Genomic DNA, 22,383 nt, shown 5'->3' with positions numbered 1-22,383 from the left:
ATTTCCCTAAGTTAGAATTCTATACCCAGGGAAAATCACATTTCCAAAATGAGACAAAACTCATCAAAATGTATACATTAAATATGTGCAACTTTTTTGTATGTCAACTTTTCTTCAACAAAACTTTAAACATTTCAAAGGAGAATAAATACATTTCTCAGCCAACAAAAACCAGAAGATCCATCACTAGGAATCATGAACTAAAACAAAAAGGAGTTCTTCAAGCAGAAGAAAATAATCTCACAGGGAAACACAGGATTTCAGGAAGAAATACGGAGGAACAGAAAGGGCAAAAATGTAGGTAAATATAAATAAATACTGACATATAAATTAATAATGAGTTGTGGGAGCTAACACATGTGTAAAATTAAATACATAGGGATAGTAACACAAAATATGGAAGGCTGTTAATGGGGTTAAAGTGTTCTGAGATTAGCATCTTTGGAGAAGTAGCAAAAAGTGATAATTTTTATATGACGGTGACAAGTTTGGGAGGCACGTTGTTATTTCCAAGGTAACCACTAAAAGAAGAGCTGCATAATGCATGACAAGCTAGTAAGGAGAAAAAAATGGAATAATTAAGTTTCCTTTCTATTATGTCTCAAATAATTTAGACACTTTCAATAGCAAATTATTCAAGACTCTCAATCTGTAAAACAGTTGAGTTCCTACTAGTGTTGGTATAACTAAAGGCCTACTGCCATGTAATCTAATTTTTTTTTTGGTATTTACTTTATATATTTACTTTTTAAAATTTTTTTTATTTTTAAAGATTTTATTTATTTATTTGACAGAGATCACAAGTAGGCAGAGAGGCAGGCAGAGAGAGAGAGGAGGAAACAGGCTCCCTGCTGAGCAGAGAACCTGATGCGGGGCTCCATCCCAGGACCCTGGGATCATGACCTGAGCTGAAGGCTGAGGCTTTAACCCACTGAGCCACCCAGGCGCCCTGCTTTATATTTTTAAATATTTCAGGTTTTGGGGTGCCTGGGTGGCTCAGTGGGTTAAGCTCTGCCTACTTGTGATCTCTGTCTCTGTCAAATAAATAAATAAATAAAAATCTTTAAAAAAATTTTTTTTAAAATTTCTGGTTTTAAAAGATTTTATTTATTTGAGAGAGAGCAAGAGAGAGCGAGCAGGAGCAGGGCAAAGAAAGAGGGAGAAGCAGACTCCCTGCTGAGCAGGGAGAACAATGCAGGACTCGATCCTAGGACGCTAGGACCATGACCTGAGCTGAAGGCAGACACTTAACCAACTGAGCCACCCAGGCGCCCCACAGTGTTGTTTTTATAAAAGAGCAACTTCACAGACTCAGACAAAGAGCACACATAAAATTTTACTAAATATTTTATTTGAACATGTTCAAGTTTAACTTTGTAGCCACTTTTACTCGTTATCACTGAAATCTAACAAACTTTCCTTGGAACTTACTTGCCGGTAGAAAGGATGAATCAGAATGTTCGACATTCTAAAATTTGGAAGAAGAATCATGCATCCCACTGATCACCATGTACGCCTCCCAAATGCCGCTCTCCCACAGTCCGAGTCCTCGGTACTTCTTTCAATGCTGGGATTGTTGATTACTCTAATCCCATATTTCCTTCCTCTTTTCTCTTGATCCCTCACCTACATATGTCCACAAAAGACTTAGCGCAATGACAAGTTCCGGGTAGTTTTGTAGGAATTTTTGGTTTGTAGTCCATTAGTTTCTTACTGTCCCCAAAGAGTCATGCCCTCTGGTCCCAGGCAAAGCCGACAGAAGTCAACTGGATGGAAATGGCCGCCCCTCTGTCATTCCGTGAAATTCCACCCTCCAAGCTGAAATTGGGGTTGGGTTGATTCCAGGCAAATCAACTACAGAAGTGGGGACTTGCTTGGTGCCAGCACAAACTTAGCTTACTTTGGGAGTAAATAAAACAAGTCGTTCACATAAACTGAAAATTGAGGGTGGAAATGAAGCAGTGGTGACAGAAAGGGATCCTTGGAGACGGTCAGTGTCTCCTTGGTTTGAACTTCAGGGCCACACTGTTGATGCAAAACCTCTGACCACTAGGCCCAGGTCCGTCAGGAAACACGTGGCCAAGGTGGGCTTCGCACTGCAAAGGAGAGAAGCCTCTGTCATTTCTCCACGGAGGCAAAGTTCTTTATGTGAAGCTAGACAGGTGAACCCCACGTGGCCACCCCACCCTGGTGTCTGTGTGGGGAAAAGTCCATCCCAGCAGAATGCACGTAGGAAAGGAAAGAATGCAGGGGCGCCTGGTGGCTCAGTCAGTTGAGTGCCGGATTCGGTTTTGGCTCAGGTCGTGATCGCACGGGTCACAAGACCAAGCCCCACGTCGGGCTCCCCACTCAGTGGGAGACTGCTTGGGATTCTTTCCCTCTTTCCCTCTCCCCACTCTCACTGTCATGCGAGCGTGCATTCTCTCTCTCAAATAAATAAATACATCCTTAAAAAAAAGAAGTGAGAATGCAAGGCCTGGTAGCGGTAAACAGCTCTCAGTGAGATTGTGAGCAAGGTATTTAATTTAGGCCTTGATTTATTCATCTATAAAATGGGAACTAACATTATACCTACTTAATAAAGCAGTTGTGATGATTCCTTGATACAACGCATGTAAAGCATTAATACAATTCCTAGGCTAGAACCGGGCGGGGCTACCTCACAGTGGCTCAGGAAGTTTCTTTCTCTTCCTGACAGTGCCCAGAATCATGGAGAGAGGGGTCAGAAGCAGCAAGCACAGAAACCCGGCGTGTTGGAGTGACAAAGGTACTCCCACGTTTTGACCACACAGGCTCTCTGTGGCGCCTGGGCCGGGGCAGCACCCGGAAAAACCAAACAGACAAAACACCACCAAAAAACCCCACCTGCTTGCACACAACCTCGGTGCGAGTTAATCCTAACGAGGTGTCCACACGCCTCAGGATGCTCGTGTCCCTTTCATCAGAGCCAGACGCCCCGTGCGCCTCGGAAAACGCAGGCCACCCGGAGCCGGAGCAGTACTTGTGGTCGGAACTGTGGAAGACATTCGGACCCTGCAGCTGCCGAGACGTTATTAACACACAAAGAGCATTTTATGCCCCAACTCCTTTTTCCACCCAGCAGGGTCTGCTCCCCTGTCTCCTCTGCCAGATCTCCAGGCCAGTCACAGCAGCGGTCCGTTCATGGGAACTGTGTCCACTGCACTTTCACTACCAAACACGTCTCACCGTCGTCAAAGGACCTCTTGTTCCTTTGATGCTGAAGGCTTCTCTCTCCATGTCTGACAGGGACCGAGAAACACTAGGGTCTTTGTGACCTGTGATGCATATTAGGAAACCCAGATCAAATCCAAGAGCTCCACATGTAGGAAAGGGGGAAACGGAAATGTGACACTCGTGGTCACGGGAGGGCATGAAGGTCTGGGCCCAGCAGCGGGAGGCCTGATGAAACGCCCCCTGTCAGCAGCGGGCCCTTCGGCCTACCTAGGCCCTTCGGCCTACCTGCCTGCCTGCGGGGATTCCAAAGCTGCCTCTGCCATTTCTTAGCTGGGCGACACTGGGCAGGCTCTGTACCCGCTCCAGGCCTCATCTGTAGCATGGGGCTGAAAGGACCTATGTTAGGGAGATGTCTTGAGGGTTTACAGATACTCTGTGGGCACAAGGCAAGTGCTCGTGAACGTGCATGATGATCATTAGTCAAGAAGCCGGGGCATCTGAGCCAGTTGCGGCAGTGCAGGGACCCGTCTGGGCAAGTCCTGCAGGAACTCATGATGCTGAGGTGGGAGAGGGCTAGGGGGCGCCGACGAGAGGAGTGGGAGGGCAACAAGCGAATCCACTCACCACAGACCTACTCTCCAAGTGCTCTAAAGGGGAGCTCCCTTAAAAGGCACTAGGAGAATAGAGTGAAAGCTTTTTAATGGCAGGGAGACAGCTCTTTCTCTAAGGAAGAGGGAGAGAAATGCATTGTAAACTCTGCAAAAACAAAAACAAAAAAACCAAAAAACAACCCCCCCACAAAAAAACCCAAAAAGCTGAGCAAAGAGAAGGAAAAGTAGCAAATACTCAAATCCAGAGGCTAAGAACACAGAAGGAAGATAGGTTTAGAGCACAAACCCCAGCAGAAAGTCTAGTGTGATGCAGTCATTCTCAAACATTTTCATCTCAAGACTGCTGTACACTAAAAAAATTACTGAGGACCTCTTTCCATGAATTATGTATATCAATGCTTAACAAATTAGAAATTATAACAGAATTTTAAAATATTTCCATGTTATTTTTAAAAAATAATAAATTCATTACCTGGTAAATTGCTTTTTTCAAAACAAAGAGTTGCATTGTTTTATAATTCTGCAAATCTCTGTAATGCCTAGCTTAAAAAAGAAAAGACAACTGACTCTTCCTATGTGCTTCTGCATTCAGTCTGCTGCAATCTTATTTTGATTCAAGTATAGGAAGAGAATGTGGCCTCACGGGCACCCACTTAGAAAAGAGAGGGCCTTGTAGATCCCCTAGAAAGGTCGCAGGAACTCCCGGGGTCCTCAGACCAGGATTTTAGAACTTGGAGGAGTAAGGGTCTTGACTTCTGAAAGGCTGGGGCATGTCTCCAGGCTCTGATACATCCGGGGGACCTGGGCAAGTTATTTAATATTTTAAAGCCTCAGTGTGCTAATGTATAGAACATTAATGGCCTTATTACCTTACAAGTCTGCTCAGAGGATTACCTGACAAACTTTCTAGGTATAGTGCACTTAGCGGTGTCAGACGTATGGTATGTAAGTCAGTAGCTACATTTTTTAAAAAAAATCATTACTATTAATAACAGATATCCATGAAATTTGAGCAGCTATGGGTCCAATTTTTTTGGAACCCTTTTTGAAAGAGTTCAAAACTATTCATCTGAGCCACCCTAGCCCAGGGAAAAACATTTTAAGTATCTTTTAATCACAGCCTTTCCACCCCTTAATGTTACATGTAGCTAGTGATGATTAAAGGCATTTTGGTGGAGAATTATGAATATAATAAATTTTTTAATGAGTGAATCTAAGACTAATAAAAAGTTATCTAAAATGTTTATGGGAAACAATAAATCTTTATTGATGCAATATACAGAATACGGAGATTTTACCAGGTAATATGAGAGGCCCATCATACACAATTTAAGAGTGGAGATCTAACTTTAAGGCCAGTTTGAAGTTCCAATATACATATTTAAATGATTAGCAGATTATAAGACTCTCCCTTGAAAAACTAAAACCATACTGCATCATCTCTTTTCAGATACACTTAAAGGTATTTTTTTAGTTTTGTTTTTTTGTTATGTGTTTTTGTGTTACGTGTTTGCATGTTTGTTCTATGGTTATTTGCTTTGGTTTTGCTTCATTTCCGGAAATTCCACAGCTCCTGAACCAACAACAGAGGCACCTGGTGAGACCTGACACCTCTAACATCTTAGAAGAATTTCCATTCATTTGGAGGAATGGGAACACAGAAGAAGTTTTTCACCAATATTACTTGGTTTCTTATAACATGTGGGACAGCCGGGTGTTATGTAAAATGCGAGGAACATCATCAGGCTCTCAGATCCCCTCTATTCTAAAGAGAGGCAGGAGCATGAAAGATGTGGACCCACAGTCAATGTTAATAAACACTTCCAGAACTGGTATACAGGGGTCGGGGGGAGGAGAAGAAAGGGGAACACAGAAAGCATGGCCAAAGCCACATGATTCCAAGGTTAATAAAGCAACAGTCTGGAGTCCCCAGGGGAGTGATGACATCCTACGAGTGTTCCTGTCTTGAAACCTTGGCTCAGAGGCCTCTGGTGTGGAGAGGAGGTGTGTCTCCCGGAATACGCACCATGGTGGTCACGTTGTGAAGGCAGCATCATCGTGGGCAACAGGGGGCCAAGCAGCCCAGAGGCAGTGGTCCCACATCTATCAGACTCTTGGTTGACCAACTTTTCGCCTCATTTTGACTCTACCTACACAAGCATTTGTAGGGATGTTTATTTTTTTTCCTCCACCCCTGCTCGCTATTATTAAGGCTGGACACTGGGGATGGGTGGGGGGGGGGGTGGGTGGGAAATGAGAGGCAAAACAGGAAAACATTCCTAAGACTACCCTCTCGAATGGGAAGCATGCTCAGGAATATAATCTCCACTTACAGATTCTCATTAACGGGCACATATTCGCAAGAATTCCTCATTATCAAAGACTGATTCATACAGATGGCCCAAAGAAGGTTCTCCCTCTAAGAATTGTTGCTCACATGTACTGAGTGCTTGGCATGTGCCAGGACTGGCCCGGGTGCTTCTGCATGTATTGCCTCAGAACTCGGCTGGTCCTCCCAACAGCTGAAGTCAGTGCTGCTACCATGCTGCCACGTTCCAGGTGAGGAAATCAAGGCATGGACCGGTTAAGAGACTTGCCCAAGGTCACACAGCAATGGGGCCAGAGGTACACCCAAGCACCCTCGCCACTCTACTATACTGTCTATCCTATAAACAAGTGCATCTTTAAGAAGAGTATGTTCTGGAACATAGAAGAGTCTTACAAATATATTCTTATGTGTCCCAGTCTCAGAGCAGCAGCAGTAGCAGCAGGAAAATGGAACAGACACTTACACCACAATCCCGAAGAAAAGAAAATAGAAACTTTTCAACTGAAACTAAATGATTAAAAAAGAAACAAGTAAGGTTGGGGAACTGGCAGCTCAGTACACCGGTCTTTAGTAGACTTTTGGAGAATCGGCTGGTTTTCCTGTTAGTCTTGGCTGCTTCACTATCTCAGTGACCTGCGGCTGGTCACTCAATTTCCTTACTTTGGACTAGCCTTGTGCTAATACAGTAGCCACTGGTCACATGTGGGCTTTGGGGTTTAAATTAGTTAAAATTAGGTAAAACTAAAGATTCATCTTCAAGCAACATTTTGAGAGCTCAAGAGCCACATGTGGCTACCATATTGGATAGACCAGATATAGAACATTTCCATGATCATAGAAATTTCCACCGGACAGAGCTTTGTGCTCTGGTCTCAGGTCCCATCCTGCTCCAACATTCTGTGATTCCATGACTGGCTGCCGTGGTGAGGGGACGGTGGGCACTGGGTAGGAAAAGGTCTCAACTTTGCCAGTGCAGAAACCAGAACACCAACGAAGTGGAAAAATGAAGAATGCTAAGTAGAAGGATGCTCTTACAAGAACGACTGCTCATCTTCCGTCTTCACAGTCCAAAGATAGGAAAGAACATCTGTCTGGTTACCACAGTGTGACAAGGCGGTCCTTTACATCTTCACATTGTATGCCTTTTTTTGACTAAAAGCAGGTTGGCCATCTCAAGGTCCTGTTTCTCCTCAACAGAACCAAAGGCCAAGGAATAGCTAATGTCTCAGAAATTTGTGTCCCACATTTTACTATGTTAAGATTAAGCTGCTTCTCTTAGTTTTCCCCAGGCCATCCCGGGCCAACAGCTATCTTAGATGTCTCCTCACCAGCCACTGATACAGTGAATGAATCTGAGCAAAGACCTGCCCTTCCGTAGGCATGAAGGGAAATCAATCCTAATCGTTCCCCATCCTTGCAAGTGGGATCTGGTTTTCCAAATTCGGCCTCCGTTAGCGGCCAGCAGCCCAAGAAAGCCCGGTCTGCTCAAAGCCCAGAGGACGTAAGGAGGCACTGCCTAATGGAAGATTCACAGAGCTGGCTTGATTTATATTTTATTCTAAACCAATTTAGAGTTGATGCAGAAGAAAGGAAAATATCTTTGAAGTTCTGAAAACAGGACTTCAAAGATGTTTTCCTTTCTTCTTCATCGAATCTACTTTTTTTAGACTGTTTCCTGCATGTCTAAACAAAAAAGCCTTTGTTGAGAGATTTCAGATCCTGATTGACTTAAAAGAGGCTTTGAAATCAAGGGACAATTAAATTTACTTTTAGCTATATAGAAGAGGGCATGGTATTCACTACTGTCAAGCACTGTGGGGAATCTATCCTCATAAAATTCTACATTTCCCAAATTAAATTATAAACCCATTTTCCCTCGGAGAGATATAGTTTTAATCACATGGCCAAGCAAATACAATTATGGTTTAGATTTCTTTAAATACTTTCCCAGGAAAATATTCTAATAGCATTATCTTAAGGTGCTTACGAAGTTTTATTTGTTTGCTATTTCTCGGGGAAACAGGAAGAAAGAATATAGGCTAAGAAGTCTCGTTAACTGCTCTAAATGCTGGAAATAATCAAGAGCGGCAAGTATTTTATAGAAATAGCTGTCCTTAGAGCAGCCATGCCAAATGAGGAGGGCAATTAAAAACAACACGGGCGTGTATTTATCCAAGGCTTCGAATGAGACAGAGCTTAAGAAATCTGGAGGTCTCCTCTCCTCCAGTACCTCTCTCGAGCCTTACCTGAAGAGTGGGCTGTCACAGCATACACAGTGATACATTCCTGACTCCTTGTTATTCAGATAGGCTCCACTGAAAGGCTGAAAGTAAATTAGACAGATCAGGTGTAGGCTTCCCATAATGCCAGCAGGAGATGATAGAGCAGATTTAAATCTAAGATTCGGTCCCCAAATAAAGGGATTTTTGTACTAATTTGACAAAGTCCAAATATCACTGGAGAGGAAACTATAACCCGCCCAATGAAGCAGCCTTGCAGGCTTATCACAACCTGGCCTTTATGGTGCCAAAAATTCAAATTATGACATTAATGCTTTGCATTTATATAGCACTTTTCATCCAGGAACATCAAAGTCCACGGAAAAGTGAGAGAACACTCCTCTGGATTGTGTAAAATTTCAGTCCTCATCTCAAAGGAGTTAATACAATAGGAATCCAGTCCACTGTCTAAAACACTGTGAAATCTCCAATTAAAGATAGAATATAAATACATAAAAAGGATAGCTCTGTGGGCTCATGGTTGTGCCTTTAACGTGCCTCACATCATGGTGCTTAAGACACGACATAGTTAATAAATGTTTAAGTAAAGAGTTAGATTATCCCAGTACTGAAGCTACTAGTTAGATGAAATTATTTCATTAACTGTGGCTTAAAGAGTTTGTAACTTTTCAAAGGTCTCCCCAAAAAACACAAGAGACTTGAAGCAATGAATCTGCCAAGTCAGTACCTTTCAAAATGCTATTCTGAAAACTGGATTTCATTGTTAAAAAAAAAAAAAAAGAAAGAAAGAAAAGAAAAGAAACAGAGACCTTCTTGCCCAATTCCTTCTGTTAAAGTAAATTAAAAGGAAAAAAAAAACCCGCAACAGCAACAAACCTCTGATACAAGCCAACCACGGACGATCCATAACCTGCTGGCCAGCCCTATCCCATTTTAGGGGATGAAAGAGAAGCCAAGGCACAGAATGGGTCACCAAGTCACAGAACTGACTTAAGGAATGAGCTGGACTCTTCTGACCTTTCTAGATTTCCCAACTCAACAGATTCACAGGTCAAACATTCACATTCCCTGTGGTAGTATTAACAGCACATTTTCAGTGAGCCGTATAATGGACAACTTCAAAATAACCCACTGAGCCTACCATCTGGGCACACTTGGACGTTTTCCCTCTTTAAAGACTCTAAACTTAGCTGCAAAAATCTGAACAGTGTAAGCTGGTCTTTTTATGGCTTGTTCCCCTGAACGCTGGCTCCCAACCTTGGCACAAATCGGCATCCACCATAAAGTTCACCAGTTCCCAGTTGGGAACCTGGGCTAACCAGACTCGTGTGCCAAAGGGCTACCCGTCCTGAAGCTGGTCTGGAAAGTCTACTCATAGGAGGCAGACAGGCTGACAAAATTCAAAATATAATTTGGTCATTGCAGGGGACGGATGGACAGAGGAAGTAACAGGTGTGAGGTATCACAGTAAAAAAATAAATAAATAAAAAGGAATCCTTAGCTGAGGAATTTCATGAAGTGACATCTTTTCACGGCCTCCTAGACTAATTTCCTAATGTCTCCCTCCTCCTCCCTCAGTTCTGTAGAAGTCCTGTCATTTGTTTGGAGCCAAACTCAACTTCTATCTCAATTGTTCATTCTCATATTTACTTGAAAACCTAGTATGTACCCAGTGCTGGTTTGGGAACTAATGTTACAGAGGTGGGGGGAGAAACCGAACTGAACTGGCCAGCACCTCAATTTTAGACTTCTCAGCCTCCAGAACTGTGAGAAATATATGTATGTATTTATATATAAATGTCTGCTGTTTAAGCCCTTCCATCGGGCTACAGGGGCCCACAGGCGGTCTGTCTGGACCCATGGGGCTTCTCCCTCCTCCGACCTGGTCAGTACAACATGCCTGTTGGAATCAGACAGCACACTCAAAGAGGTGATTTGCAGATAATTTCATACAGAACGATTTACAAAGGTGGGGACAGGACCAACAGAAACTGGCAAGGGAGGACGAAGCACTGGGAGGGGCAGGGGCTCTGAGAACACCCACCTATGAGGCCCGTGCGACGAAGAGAGGGGCAGTTACCAGAGCCTGTCAGCCGGCGGGAGCTACAGCCTGCACTAGAGGACCCTGGGTCCCGATTTCCCTGTCGTGTCCTCTGATCGTGCTAACATCATCCACTGGCCAAGCTCGAGCAGTAGCCAGCAGGGAAGGGGGCATGTTATTCTTCCCAGAGCCCAGAGCAGAGCAGAGCCTGTGGAGAGCAGATCTGTGGGGCTCACAGAGGAAGGCCTGCCGGAAACCCGCCTTCTACCGATATTTGACTTTTAGCTGTTGCGCAGCGAGGCTATAAACCCCTTTGTTGTGTCTAGCAGAGTGCGCATGCTTTCACTGCTGCCTGACCAAAACATGTGCAACTGAATTCTTAAGTTTGAGTTACCAAATAGAAAACTGAGATGTGTTACTTCCCTTTCGTTAGCCAGGCTTACAGTGGGTTCGACACCATTCTAGAAAGTTACATGTGGAAATGGACCAACTGAAAGGGATTATAACATTACTTAAAATAATGGATGATGCTCATTTTGTAAGATGGCCAAATGCGCAGAGTACACTGCACCATCTGTTTGAGAATCCCACAGACTTACTCTCCTCAACATCTGTCAGCTCCTCTCCGGGCTCTGTACATATACCAAACCCCACCTGGCTGTGTCCCTGGGAAGGGGCTGGTTTAAATCTTCTGGGGTGTACTCTGTGTACTGCACACGGAGCCTCACACGTGGCCCCAACCACCTGTGGTAGTGACTGTGTCTCTTTCCCTATGAAGCGTCATGAAAATCCCACCCGCAGGAGGTTTGGAAAAATACCAGTACTTTGCAAGAATCTAGGGGATCTGCCGGCCTAACGATGTTAGCATCAGAGAAGCTGAGGGTGCGCCGTGAGGACAGGGCCATGCACATGCGGTCTGAACTTTGCGGGGACTGCGAAAGAATTTGCAAAACCGCTGGGGCCCACTGCATGGGGCCCGCCTCACGAAGCAGAATGTCTAGTAACAACGTTCAGCGGCTCCATTCCAATGGTTACATTCGGGTCTAGGACAGATGACTTGTGAAGAAGTGCAGTGCTGGGAAAACAGGACTATAATGAGGAACCACTCAGGGCAATTCCCTCTAGAAAGGAACGAAAGCTGAGCTTCTTGAACTGGCATTTAAATAACATTTGCGCCTCCCAGCCTGCCCTCACTCAGTATTCACAGAAATGTCCTCTCTGAGCGCGGGCTCTAGCCGGGCACCGTACTCGGTGCCAGAGCTGTCCCTGCAACAGCAAGTGCTCTGCAGGGAAAGTGCTGGGAAAAGCAAGCCCAGCTCGGGGCCGAGAAAAGGCTTCCCTGAGCCTGTGGGATTGGGGCTGAGGGCTGAGAGGTAGGTCTGAGTGAATGGGGTGAGGTGAGAGAGGAGGACACAGGGGGCGAGGGCCTTAGGGAGAAGGGAGCCCAGGGCGTTTGAGAGCTGAAAGCAGGGCGGGGAGCTCGAAGTGTGGGGAAGAAAAAGAAAAACAGCCAGATTAAGGACAGGGGCAGAAGGCAGGGGGCAGAGCCTGCAGGGCCTAATAAGCCATTTGTAAACTTTTTTCTTTACCTTGGAAGTGTGGGAAGCCACTGAGGGATTGTCAGCAGTGGGGGGATGTGGCTGGATTTGTGTTTTTTAGATCTCTTCTGCCTTTTTTTTCTAAGATTTTACTTTTGTGACCCAGAAAGAGAGAGAGAAAGAGAGAGTGAGAGCGCACAGGGCACAAGATGGGGGCGCGGGAGCAGCAGCAGGGCGCACCAGGATCCCGGGATCATGACCTGAGCCAAAGGCAAACGCCTCACCCCTGAACCGCCTGACTCACCCAGGGGCCCCTCCTTGGCCGCCTTGTAGACAGCGGCAGGAGGCTGCACATGCCGTCCCCCAGCGAGAGGCGGGGGGACCCTGGGGCAGCGTGGAGGCAAGAGTGGGGAGAGGAGCAGAGCAGCCGGAGGGTTACGGAGGAGGCAGAAGAGGCGTCCGGGGTCTCCTACAAGCGGATGGAGCCCAGTGCCTGAGACGGAGACCGGGAGGACCAGAGTGGCGGAGGGGAAGCGGGGGAGTGGGCTTCTGCAGCTGCATCTATCCCAACCCGCCCTCCGCCCCCCCCAGCCCCCCCCACCCCACCCCCCGTCACGACACTATCATCGGGGAGCTTACCGGTTCGGTCCCTTTTTCTCGAGTGACATAGAACTGCTCTGGAGTCAGCTTCCTCCGCCATTCGCCCTTGCTGAGGGACAGCTCATGCTTCGTGAGAGAACCTGTGTTGTTCAAGAGGAATTTTTATTTTATTTTAAAGATTTTATTTATTTATTTGACAGAGAGAGATCACAAGTAGGCAGAGAGGCAGGCAGAGAGAGAGAGGAGGAAGCAGGCTCCCTGGGGAGCAGAGAGCCCGAGGCGGGACTCGATTCCAGGACCCTGAGATCATGACCTGAGCCGAAGGCAGCGGCTTAACCCACTGAGCCACCCAGGCACCCTCAAGAGGAATTTTTAAAAATTAAAACAAAAAGGCACAGTGATGTTTTTTCTTTAGCTGTTCTCCTGAAGCGCACGGCCACAGGCAGCACGAGGCCGCACCTCCCCTCTCCCAGTTCGCAGGGGCCAGAAAGCTCCAGTACAAAATGCTTCAATGGACTCATCAGTTTCACAAGAAAGCAGCAGCGAGCAGACAGGCAGTTTTCCAGTCCCGCTGGGGCCCAGAAGCTAAAGAGGCGGTTGAAATATGGAATGATGCTGACTAAATTCCCCTCAGGTACCCGGGGGTAGAAACTGATCCTCCTCCTATTACTACATTCAGAGGAGTATTTCCTGTCGGGATGCAGCTGGGAGGAGCTGAGTGATGGAGAGGAAAGAACCCTGAGCTAGTGGGTTATTAAACTCTTCTCCGTGGCTGGTTTAGAAAAATCTCTCTGATTTTGTGTGCCGACGGAGGTCTTTATTAAAAAATCTTCTTGTGTGGAACAAAGGAGAGACTCCTAGAGCCGAAGCTCCTAAAAGGAAATGGGGACCGACCAGAATCTATTCCAATGCCTCGATCTACTCCCCTTACTCCAGTGAGTGTGAACAAAGCAACTGGGACAATACTCTTTTTAGCCAAAGGGGAGTGGGGAGCCTGACTTATAGAATCAGTGTTGCAAATCATCCAACACTAAAAACTGGAAAGGATTTTATAATCTGCCCACCTCGACTTACAAATGAGAAAATAGAGGGCTGGAGGCTTAGTAAGCTGATCACAGCAACAAAGATGAAAGGTTAGACACTTGTGGTATCACCATGAAATAGGAAACGTCTGAAAATCGTATGTGAAATTCATTTTTGGTTACCAAGAGAAGATCCTAAATTATCTTTTAGGTAAGAAAAAACTTCTCTCTTCACTGCTATATAATACTATACAATACGGTATGTTCAGTATTGTATATTATTGACTGCTGGTGGTTGTTTATATTTTATTAAAAGGTTTTTAATCTGTTAACTATATTAAAAGTTGTCCTTTCTTAAGGACTTTTTACAAGGCTACGGGAATTTCCTGTTTACTCTAAAAATACACCTCTGAAATTGCCTATGAAAATATAGCTCAAGTACACACAATTTTTCTGGAACTCATTTCTTGGGGAGCAAAGCAAAGTGCATTTATGTGACAATTATTACTCCTCAGTCCCTTTCAGAGGTACCAGGCAGAATGCCAAGTAATAAATGGACAAGGAATGATAAACCATTTATTTTTATTTAAAGGTTTTATTTATTTATTTGACAGAGAGCCAGAGAGCACAAGGTGGGGGAGGGGAATGGCAGAGGGAGCAGGAGAAGCAGGCTCCCCACTGAGCAGGAAGCTCAATGTGGGACTCCTGGACCCTGGGATCACGACCAGAGCCAAAGGCAGACATTTAACCTACTGAGCTACCCAGGTGCCCGGTATGATGAAGCTTTTAAAAAATCTTTATAATCACTAAAATAATAACTAATTCAATAAGAATCATTAGGGGATTCTAAAACCCTGGGTGGGAGACTGCTGAAGAATGGAAGAGTCACACATTTTCAAAATATTATTAATTGCAAAGGAAGAAAAGGTACCTTTACAATGAAAAATGTACAAGTCATCACCTGTACCAAGTAAGCCATGTTAGCATCACCAACGGTGGGACAAGCCAACATAGTGTGCCTCTGTGTGACACGCTGAAGACAAGCACCGCCACCCCCCGCACCCCTGCACTGCATCCATTCTCAGAGAGCGCATTGAGGACTTCTCAGTAAAACCTAGAACACGGCGTCCTTCTCTCTCATTTCTCCGTAGTATTGACACTTGACATTCTCCTGTGGTAGCTTTTATTTCCCTTGGCTTCCATGGCACCCAATACTCTTGTCTCTCCTGTTATTCCTTGTCAGCATCCTTCCTCAGCCCCACTCCCTCCAGCCATCCCCAAATACTGGTGTTCTTCGGATGAATCTATTGCCCTAGGCTTGCTTCTGTCACCACATCACACCTGCCCCTTGAGTGATATTATCCAGTGAGTAGCTTACAGTACCATCCACATAATAAGCCTCCCTAATCTCTTTTACCCTCCATTCTAGATCTCTGCAGAATTCCAGATCCATTTATAAACACACCTGGATATCTCAACGAGGATGTCCCAAACACCACACAGAGAAGGATGTCGTGTACCTCTCCTGCCCCAACCCAATCTGCCCCTCCTCTTACATGTTCTAGCTCATGGGCCCCATGCTTCAAACCAGAATGCCAGGACATTAATACATGACTCTTCCCTTTTCCTTACACCAAGCCATGTTGGTTCTACCTCCTAAGTAACTCCAGGATCTGCTCATTCTCACCCCTCTGACACTACCATGGATCAGGCCACCATTCTTCTCTCCAGCGCTGACGACCACAAAAGTCTCCTAGTTTGTATGCTCTCCCCTGTCTGCACCACTTCTTTTTTCTCACTGCCCCAAACTGTTCAGTGTTGTCACACTGAAATGAGAAAATGTGCCATGTGAATATCTAGGAGAAGAGGATGTAGGTAAGAGAAAAAAACTAGTTGGGGGCGCTTGGCATGTTGGGCAAATAGCAGAAAGGCCAAGGGGAATGAGTGGGTGGAGTGAGCCGGAAAGTCAGTAGAATTCACAGCAGAAAGCTAATGGGGAGGGGGCAGACCAACGAGAGTCTTGAAGGCTACGCTTTTACTCTGAGTGAGTGTAGAAGTCATTGGAAGGTAAGCAGAGGAATGGCATGACCTAGTGTGTTTAAAAGGGTTACTGGCTGATACACTAAATGAAATTGGAGGAGGACAAAGGTTGCAGCAGGGCACCCAGGACAGAGGACATTTTCATAACCTGGTTGAGAGACGGAAGAGTCCCACGTCAAGGTGGTGGCAATAGTTGGAGGGGTCGTGCACCAGACGTATTCTGCTAGCAGAGCTGGAGGATTTGCTGACGTACAAGGAAGAACACGGGCAAGGGGCGCTACTCCAAGTTTGTTGGTCTGAGCAGTAGAAGCTGGGGAAGCCTACAGGAGGAACAGGTTTGGAGCCTTGTTCATAAAAACTCAGTATTTTCAAAATTCAATGTTCAGTTCAATATTATTCAAATGGAGATATCAAGTAGGCAGTTGGATATATAGATTTAGAAACTGGGGAGAAGTCCAAGGTGGAAATGTAAATCTGGGACTCCTCGGCGTTAGTGTTATTTAAAGCCATGAGCCTGGAAGATTCCCAAGTCAGTGACTGTTGAGAGAACAGAGAGGCCCACGGGCTGGACTTGGAGACACTCCAAGATACACAGATTGAGGAGATGGGGACAAGCAGACGGAGAGGTAGGAAGGAAACTGCAAGAATGTGGTGTCCTAGTCCTAGAGATGACTAATAAGTAGCTATTGCGTTTAGCAATGTGGTGGTCAGCGGTGCCCTGAAAAAGCAGTTTAGGTGGAGGGGGGAGAGAGAGAGAGAGTGTGTGTGTGTTTGTGTGTGTTTGTGTGTGTGTGTGTGCGTGTGTGAATCTGACTGCAATTCAGCTACAGAATAGGAGGAAGGAAAGGGAGACAGTGCAAACTGGTAAGTCCTTTCAGGAGTTCTGGAGGTAGCTGGAAGGGGAAGTGAGGTCAAGAGCATTTTTTCGGATGAGAAAGTTTACAGTATTCTAGTACGCTGTTGGGAATGATCCCCTGAAGAGGATAAATTGATCATTTAGGAGGAAAAGGCGAGAGCTGCGGAGCTGTTCTTGAGCTTGACCTTGGGTAGATGAAATACGGGAGACCAGTTAAATTGTGAAAATTTTATTGACTGTTTAAGTTTGAGATAACTATTCAAGGTAACAAAGAGTTTTACACAGCAATGCCAGCTTAACCACCAACTGAGTGGTGAAAACACTGAAATCTTTTCTGGCTGGGTTATCAGGAAAAGGTGTTTTTACTGTTTTAACAGCAAGTGGGAGGGGCACCTGGGTGGCTCAGTGGGTCAGACTCTTGATCTCAGCTCAGGTCTCAACTGCAGGGTGGTGAGTTCAAGCCCTGCATTGGGCTCCACGACAAGTAGGATTAGAACTGGTTTTAATGGATGTAACTATGTGTTGAATCATAAGGGAAATGGAAGGCATTCCATTTTAGGAAGTATAAGAGACCGAGAGATGTGTATATTTTGTAAGCCTTCAACAAACGGCAAGATCTAAAATTTGGCCAATGTCAATGTGTTCGCATGACCTAACTGGGATTGGTCACAAAAAGGCCACCTCAAACAGTGGAAAAACAATGAAGGCAAGAGCAAGATTTGCAAATAGGATTTGATTCCTCCTCCAAGAATCTAATTGGTCTTGAGGGGAATGTGTGTAACCTGAACCCTGGCTATCAGTGACATCTGTTAAGGAAAGGAGTAACAGAGCACCGTGATAAAACACTTTCTTTACCCTTCGAGTGCCTGTCCTGCCATGCTGCTCTTGGCTTTGGCAAAGATCTTGCATTATTTCTACGGATTTCTAAGAGGAAAACTGACTCGTGGTACTGAGACTGGGAATTATAATCTGGAAAGTTGCTATTATCTTCCTTTCTCCTTTGGGGGAGGAAGTAGAATGGATTAGAGAGAAAAAAAAAACGGGATTGTCTCCTGGAAACCTGGTCCTTAGTGTCTTTCCACATGCGGCACAATACAATAGTTGACACCAGAGAGTGGGAATTCAAGAAGGGGGAAATTCAGTAGGACTCCCACACTTCAGCTTTACCCTAAAGTCTGAGTCCCGGATGAACCCCAGCTCCCTCTCCAATTGTTCTGTATTTTACTACATGTATTAGACTGACTACTTGTTTTTGACACCCCCTTCTCTTTTTTTTTTTTTAGCTTAAAATTTAAAACTAATATTTAAATTGTTAGATGGAAGAATCACTTCTTCATCTAAATCAGAAAGTACATTTTTCATGGCTCCACTAATCCTCATCAGTACGTACCTTTTACACAATGTGTATGAAAGGCTTCATAGGTGGGTAACAAAATGATGTTCAGACTAGTTGCTCTTGGAGCACCAATTATGCAAATTTAACTGTAAATCTGCCAGCCTAGAAGACTCCTTCAAGAGAAGACAAACTCTGACTTGATAGCAAAATGACCAGTGGTCAGCTAGGTGCTCTCAGGTCAGCATATATGTGGTCTGCATTTACAGAGGGTTCTGTAACCACGGTGTCACGGGTTGAACTGTGTCCTCCCAAAATTCATATGTTGAAGTCCCAATCCTCAGTACTTCAGAATGCAACTCTATTTGGTGATATGGCCTTTAAAGAAGTAAGTAAGGTCAAACAAGGTCATATGGGTGGGTCCTAATCCATATGGCTGTATTTTGGAGACGGGGCCTTTAAAGAGATGATTATGTTAACATGAGGGATGGATGGGCCCGGTCTGACCAGTATCCTTATATGAAAAAGAAGAGACTCTAGGAATGCGTGAGTGGAGAAATGGCCATCTGCAAACCAGACAGAATGCAGGAGAAACCAACCCTGCTGGTACTTTGATCTTGAACTTCCAGCCTCCAGAATGATGAGGAAAAAAATGTCTGTGTTTCAACCTTTTAGCCTGTGGTATTTTGTTGTGGCTGTTCCAGCCGACTAATATACTACGCTTTAGGAAACAACTAAATTCTGAAGGAAAGTTGCATTATGCGTAAATTCTGCATGGTTTTACCAAACAGCAATTTGGTACCTGTACATACAACATACAACAAATGAGAATTTAGGCATGAGTAAGGTCACTTGGCCACCACTGGCCAGAGAGCGCTCAGCATTGGTCTTTGCATTCTTTTGTGTAGGACTGGGGTGTTTTCTGTCCTCAACCCACATCACCTGCTCCTTGAGTCGGTCCTTTTGGGGCAGGATGTCTTCCAGATTCCCTCTGTATTCTCTTGCTATCTTCACTTTCAAAAGACTTGGTCGCTCTCGCTATTGTACTGGACGGCTAAACAGCTTTTCTCTGAACTATGCTTTGATAAACTCAGATTCTTTGGGGTTCCTTTCTCTCTTTGTGCTGTGATTAGCATAGTTTGTCTGTCTTCTTGGTCATATATTTCCTGAGGTGGGCTTATATCTTCTCTCATCTTTAAAGAGGGTGTTCCTCTTGGGGGCACCTGGGTGGCTCATTCAGGGAAGCGTCTGCCTTCAGCTCAGGTCACGATCCCAGGGTCCCCGGATCAAGCCCTGCATCAGGCTCCCTGCTCAGTGGGAAGCCTGCTTCTCCCTCTCTCACTCTCCCTGCTTGTATTCCCTCTCTCGCTGTCTCTCTCTCTGTCAAATAAATACATGAAATCTTAAAGAATACCCTCTCTTGGTCATATGGTCACCTACTAGTTACCTCCTTCTGGTTTTGCTAACTTTTCTGGCCACAGCTGCTATATTGCCAAGTGTCACACACAAACAAGCCTTGTTTCAATAAATACTTGTTGAGACTAAGGGAATCTATTAAAACTGGTACAGAGAGAATCCCCAGCCCACTCTAATTTGCAGACTAGTTTTCTTTCCCAACTCAGTGACTGAACTGGTTTAAGCAATGCTCAGGACGGTTTCCTAGCAGAGTATTTCTAGAGTGTTTTCCTGAAACAACAGTTTTCTCCACGATACTTTTTACTTACTTTCCTCTTTCAGTCTCGACTGAGAGACTTTGCTCTAGTCAGTCTCAACGACAAAATCACAGAGGTTGTGCCTCTTGCATATCAGAAATCTTAGCGCTGTAGAACTGTCCTCCATTACTATCAACATCTTCTCATTTCTCTCTCAACCTTCCTTAAGTCTATAACATAGGCTAAATGTAGCTACACTTTTGTTCTTTCCATTTATTTATGTAATTATAATTAACATTTATTGTGTGCTTACTAAGTGCCAATCATTGTGACGAAGCATTTTAATTTTTTTTCATTTATTCTGTACAACCCTACTATTATCATTATCCTTATTCTATAGAAGAAAAAAACAGGTTTAAGCTTACCAAGTTCAGGACGTGCCCAAAGAGACATATAGCCAGGAAGTGGCACTGTCAACACCAAAGCCCTTAGCCACCAAACTATTACCTATCTATAATTTTTAATGGGTGCCTAATGGTTTGCTGAATTGAAGTTTTCTGGTTTACTCAAGCATTCCTTAACTGATAGACATTTGGGTTATAGCCAGTTTCTGGTTCTTAAGAGTGGTGCTGTTAAAAACATCTTTGTACACATAGCTTTGTTCTTTTGAATTATTTCCTTACAATAAGTAAGGGAGACACCCCTGGGGAGGGGGTGTCTGATAAGTTAAGTTACACAGCCCCTGTTATGTATTAGAGTCTGGCCGAATTTTAACCCCCTGAGTCACCCAAGTGCCCCATGAGTCTGGCTGAATTCTAAATGCTGCTGAAGAACTTCAGATCCTAAGGCAATTCATTAGGATTTTTCTGACAACACCAGTACAAACATAAAGGACAAGCTTCCATTGAAACCACTATCCTATAAAGGGTAATGAGGAGAGCTCTAGCCCACAAGTATGATGTTTCCTTCACTTGTGGTTCTCAGAAACAAAACAAAACAAAACAAACAATGCTTGACACACAGTAGGTATGCAACAAATATCATCAGGTTGGCTGGCTAGGACACCAAGAGGTGCTGAAGGCCATGACTGGAAGTTATGTTGGATCAGCCACTCCTACACACTGCTTGTGCTTATTATTTATTTATTTAAAACTACATTTTGAAAACTTCAGGGGATAAAAAGAATTCTAAGTGACTGGATACATTTTCAGAGGAGATAGGTATCTTTAAATTTCTTCAGTGGACACATAACAATCAGATTCAGATATGGGACAGCTGCTCAGTTGCCCATGAAGCCAACGCACAGGGAACACTAAATTACCCTTGAAATGTATCTGAAATACAGTGCCATTGACACAGGTCTCCACAGGTGACTCCATACTAAAAGGTGAAATGCAAATATAATCCACCATAGGAGCCAAAGGCATTTCGAAGACACGAAGACACACACACACACACTTTTCCCTGTCTGTCTCAGCCACTGACACAAAGACTATCAGTCTAAAAGTCCACACGTCTCCCTGGGGCCGGGACACACACATAGAAACGTAAGGGCAGGAAGCAAATCAACAGGAATCCAAAGTCTGAACTGCTTGCTTCTCACCTGGGAAAAGAAGCACGCAGAATTTAAGAGGGATTTAACAGACCACAGGCCATTACAGGAGGGCGCGCACGGTGTCGGATCGCTGCCCTAACCACCCCGATTGTTCGCCTGGAGTCCGGGGATAAACAACAGGGGCTTCTGAGCCCGACATTTTATAGAGGATGGAAGTCAGTGACAACCACCCACACCCCTCTAAATGTACAACCCACCATCCTGGACGGCAAGGAGGGGCGGACACGGGCGCACCAATAAGTTTCTAGAGAAGGAAGCGCCAGGAGCAGAACCAGCGCTCGGGCCCCCTAGTCCAAGCAGGTGAAGTAAAATCGAAAGCCAGGAGGCAGCGGCGGGGCCTGCGCGGTCCGCGTCCTACCTGCGTCCTCGGGATCGGCCCCCGAGCCGCCGCTGCCAGCTCGGCCCCCCACGGCCCGCAGGGGCGCCCCTCGAAAGGGTAAACCCCAAAGCGCACGGAGCAGGAGCGCCATGACGCCGCGCGTGGGGGACCCGCAGGGCGGACGCACGCCGTCCCCTCCCGCCCCGCCTCCCTCCTCGCGCGCCCCGCCTCCCTCCGAACGCGCCCCGCCTCCCTCCGAACGCGCCCCGCCTCCCTCCGAACGCGCCCCGCCTCCCTCCGAACGCGCCCCGCCTCCCTCCGAACACGCGTTCCGCCTCCCTCCGGACGCGCCCCGCCTCCCTCCGAACGCGCCCCGCCTCCCTCCGAACGCGCGTTCCACCTCCCTCCGGACGCGCCCCGCCTCCCTCCGCTCGCGCCCCGCCTACTCTTGCCTCTCCTCCTGCTTCTCTCCTCCCACTGCCTCTAGGATCCCTGCCTTCCCTCTCCCAAGTCCTGCCACCACCCAGCTCCTCCTACCCTTTTCCCGCGCGTACCCCCTATGGGCCTCCCCTTGACCCTCCCTAGCCCCTCTCCCTTGCCCACCTGCATGCTCTGGCGTGCCTACCACCTCCGCAGGCTTCTCCCTCGGCCCCTCCTTCCACCGCCCCTCCCCACTCCATTTCCCACCCCCCAGCCCAAACACTGATCTGTTTTACTTTGTTTGCAGTTGGTAGAATTGTATGTATTGTAGAACTATAGATTATTTTTGCATTTTCTTGAGTTACATATAAATGGAATCTTTATTCATGCTGAGTAGTATTCCATTTATGGATATACCAAATGTATGTATCTAGTCATCTATTGATCGACATGTATGTTATTTCCAATTTTCCCTTATTAGAAATAAGGGACTAAAGAACAATCCTGTACAAATCTTTGAATGCATATGTGCTTCCTTTTCTCTTGGGTAAATAGTATTATCAAAGATGTCA

The 22,383-nt window shown here is 45.6% G+C and overlaps 1 protein-coding gene across 1 annotated transcript; it reads right to left on the bottom strand.

Moving 5' to 3' along the window:
* Positions 1-1,329: 1,329 nt before the first annotated feature.
* On the bottom strand, positions 1,330-21,611 carry MSRB2 (methionine sulfoxide reductase B2). The gene is made up of 5 exons (XM_080812421.1): positions 21,431-21,611; positions 12,594-12,694; positions 8,382-8,458; positions 2,866-3,013; positions 1,330-2,096 (listed from the first exon to the last, which is right to left on the bottom strand). The coding sequence occupies exons 1-5, from the start codon at positions 21,540-21,542 to the stop codon at positions 1,992-1,994; spliced, it is 543 nt and encodes a 180-aa protein (XP_080668547.1). The 5' UTR covers positions 21,543-21,611; the 3' UTR covers positions 1,330-1,991.
* Positions 21,612-22,383: the final 772 nt, after the last annotated feature.

The sequence above is a fragment of the Martes martes genome, assembly GCF_963455335.1.
Source record: "Martes martes genome assembly, chromosome: 8".
In the NCBI taxonomy this organism is placed as follows: Eukaryota; Metazoa; Chordata; class Mammalia; order Carnivora; family Mustelidae; genus Martes; species Martes martes.
This window is presented reverse-complemented; position numbering and strand designations above follow the sequence as displayed.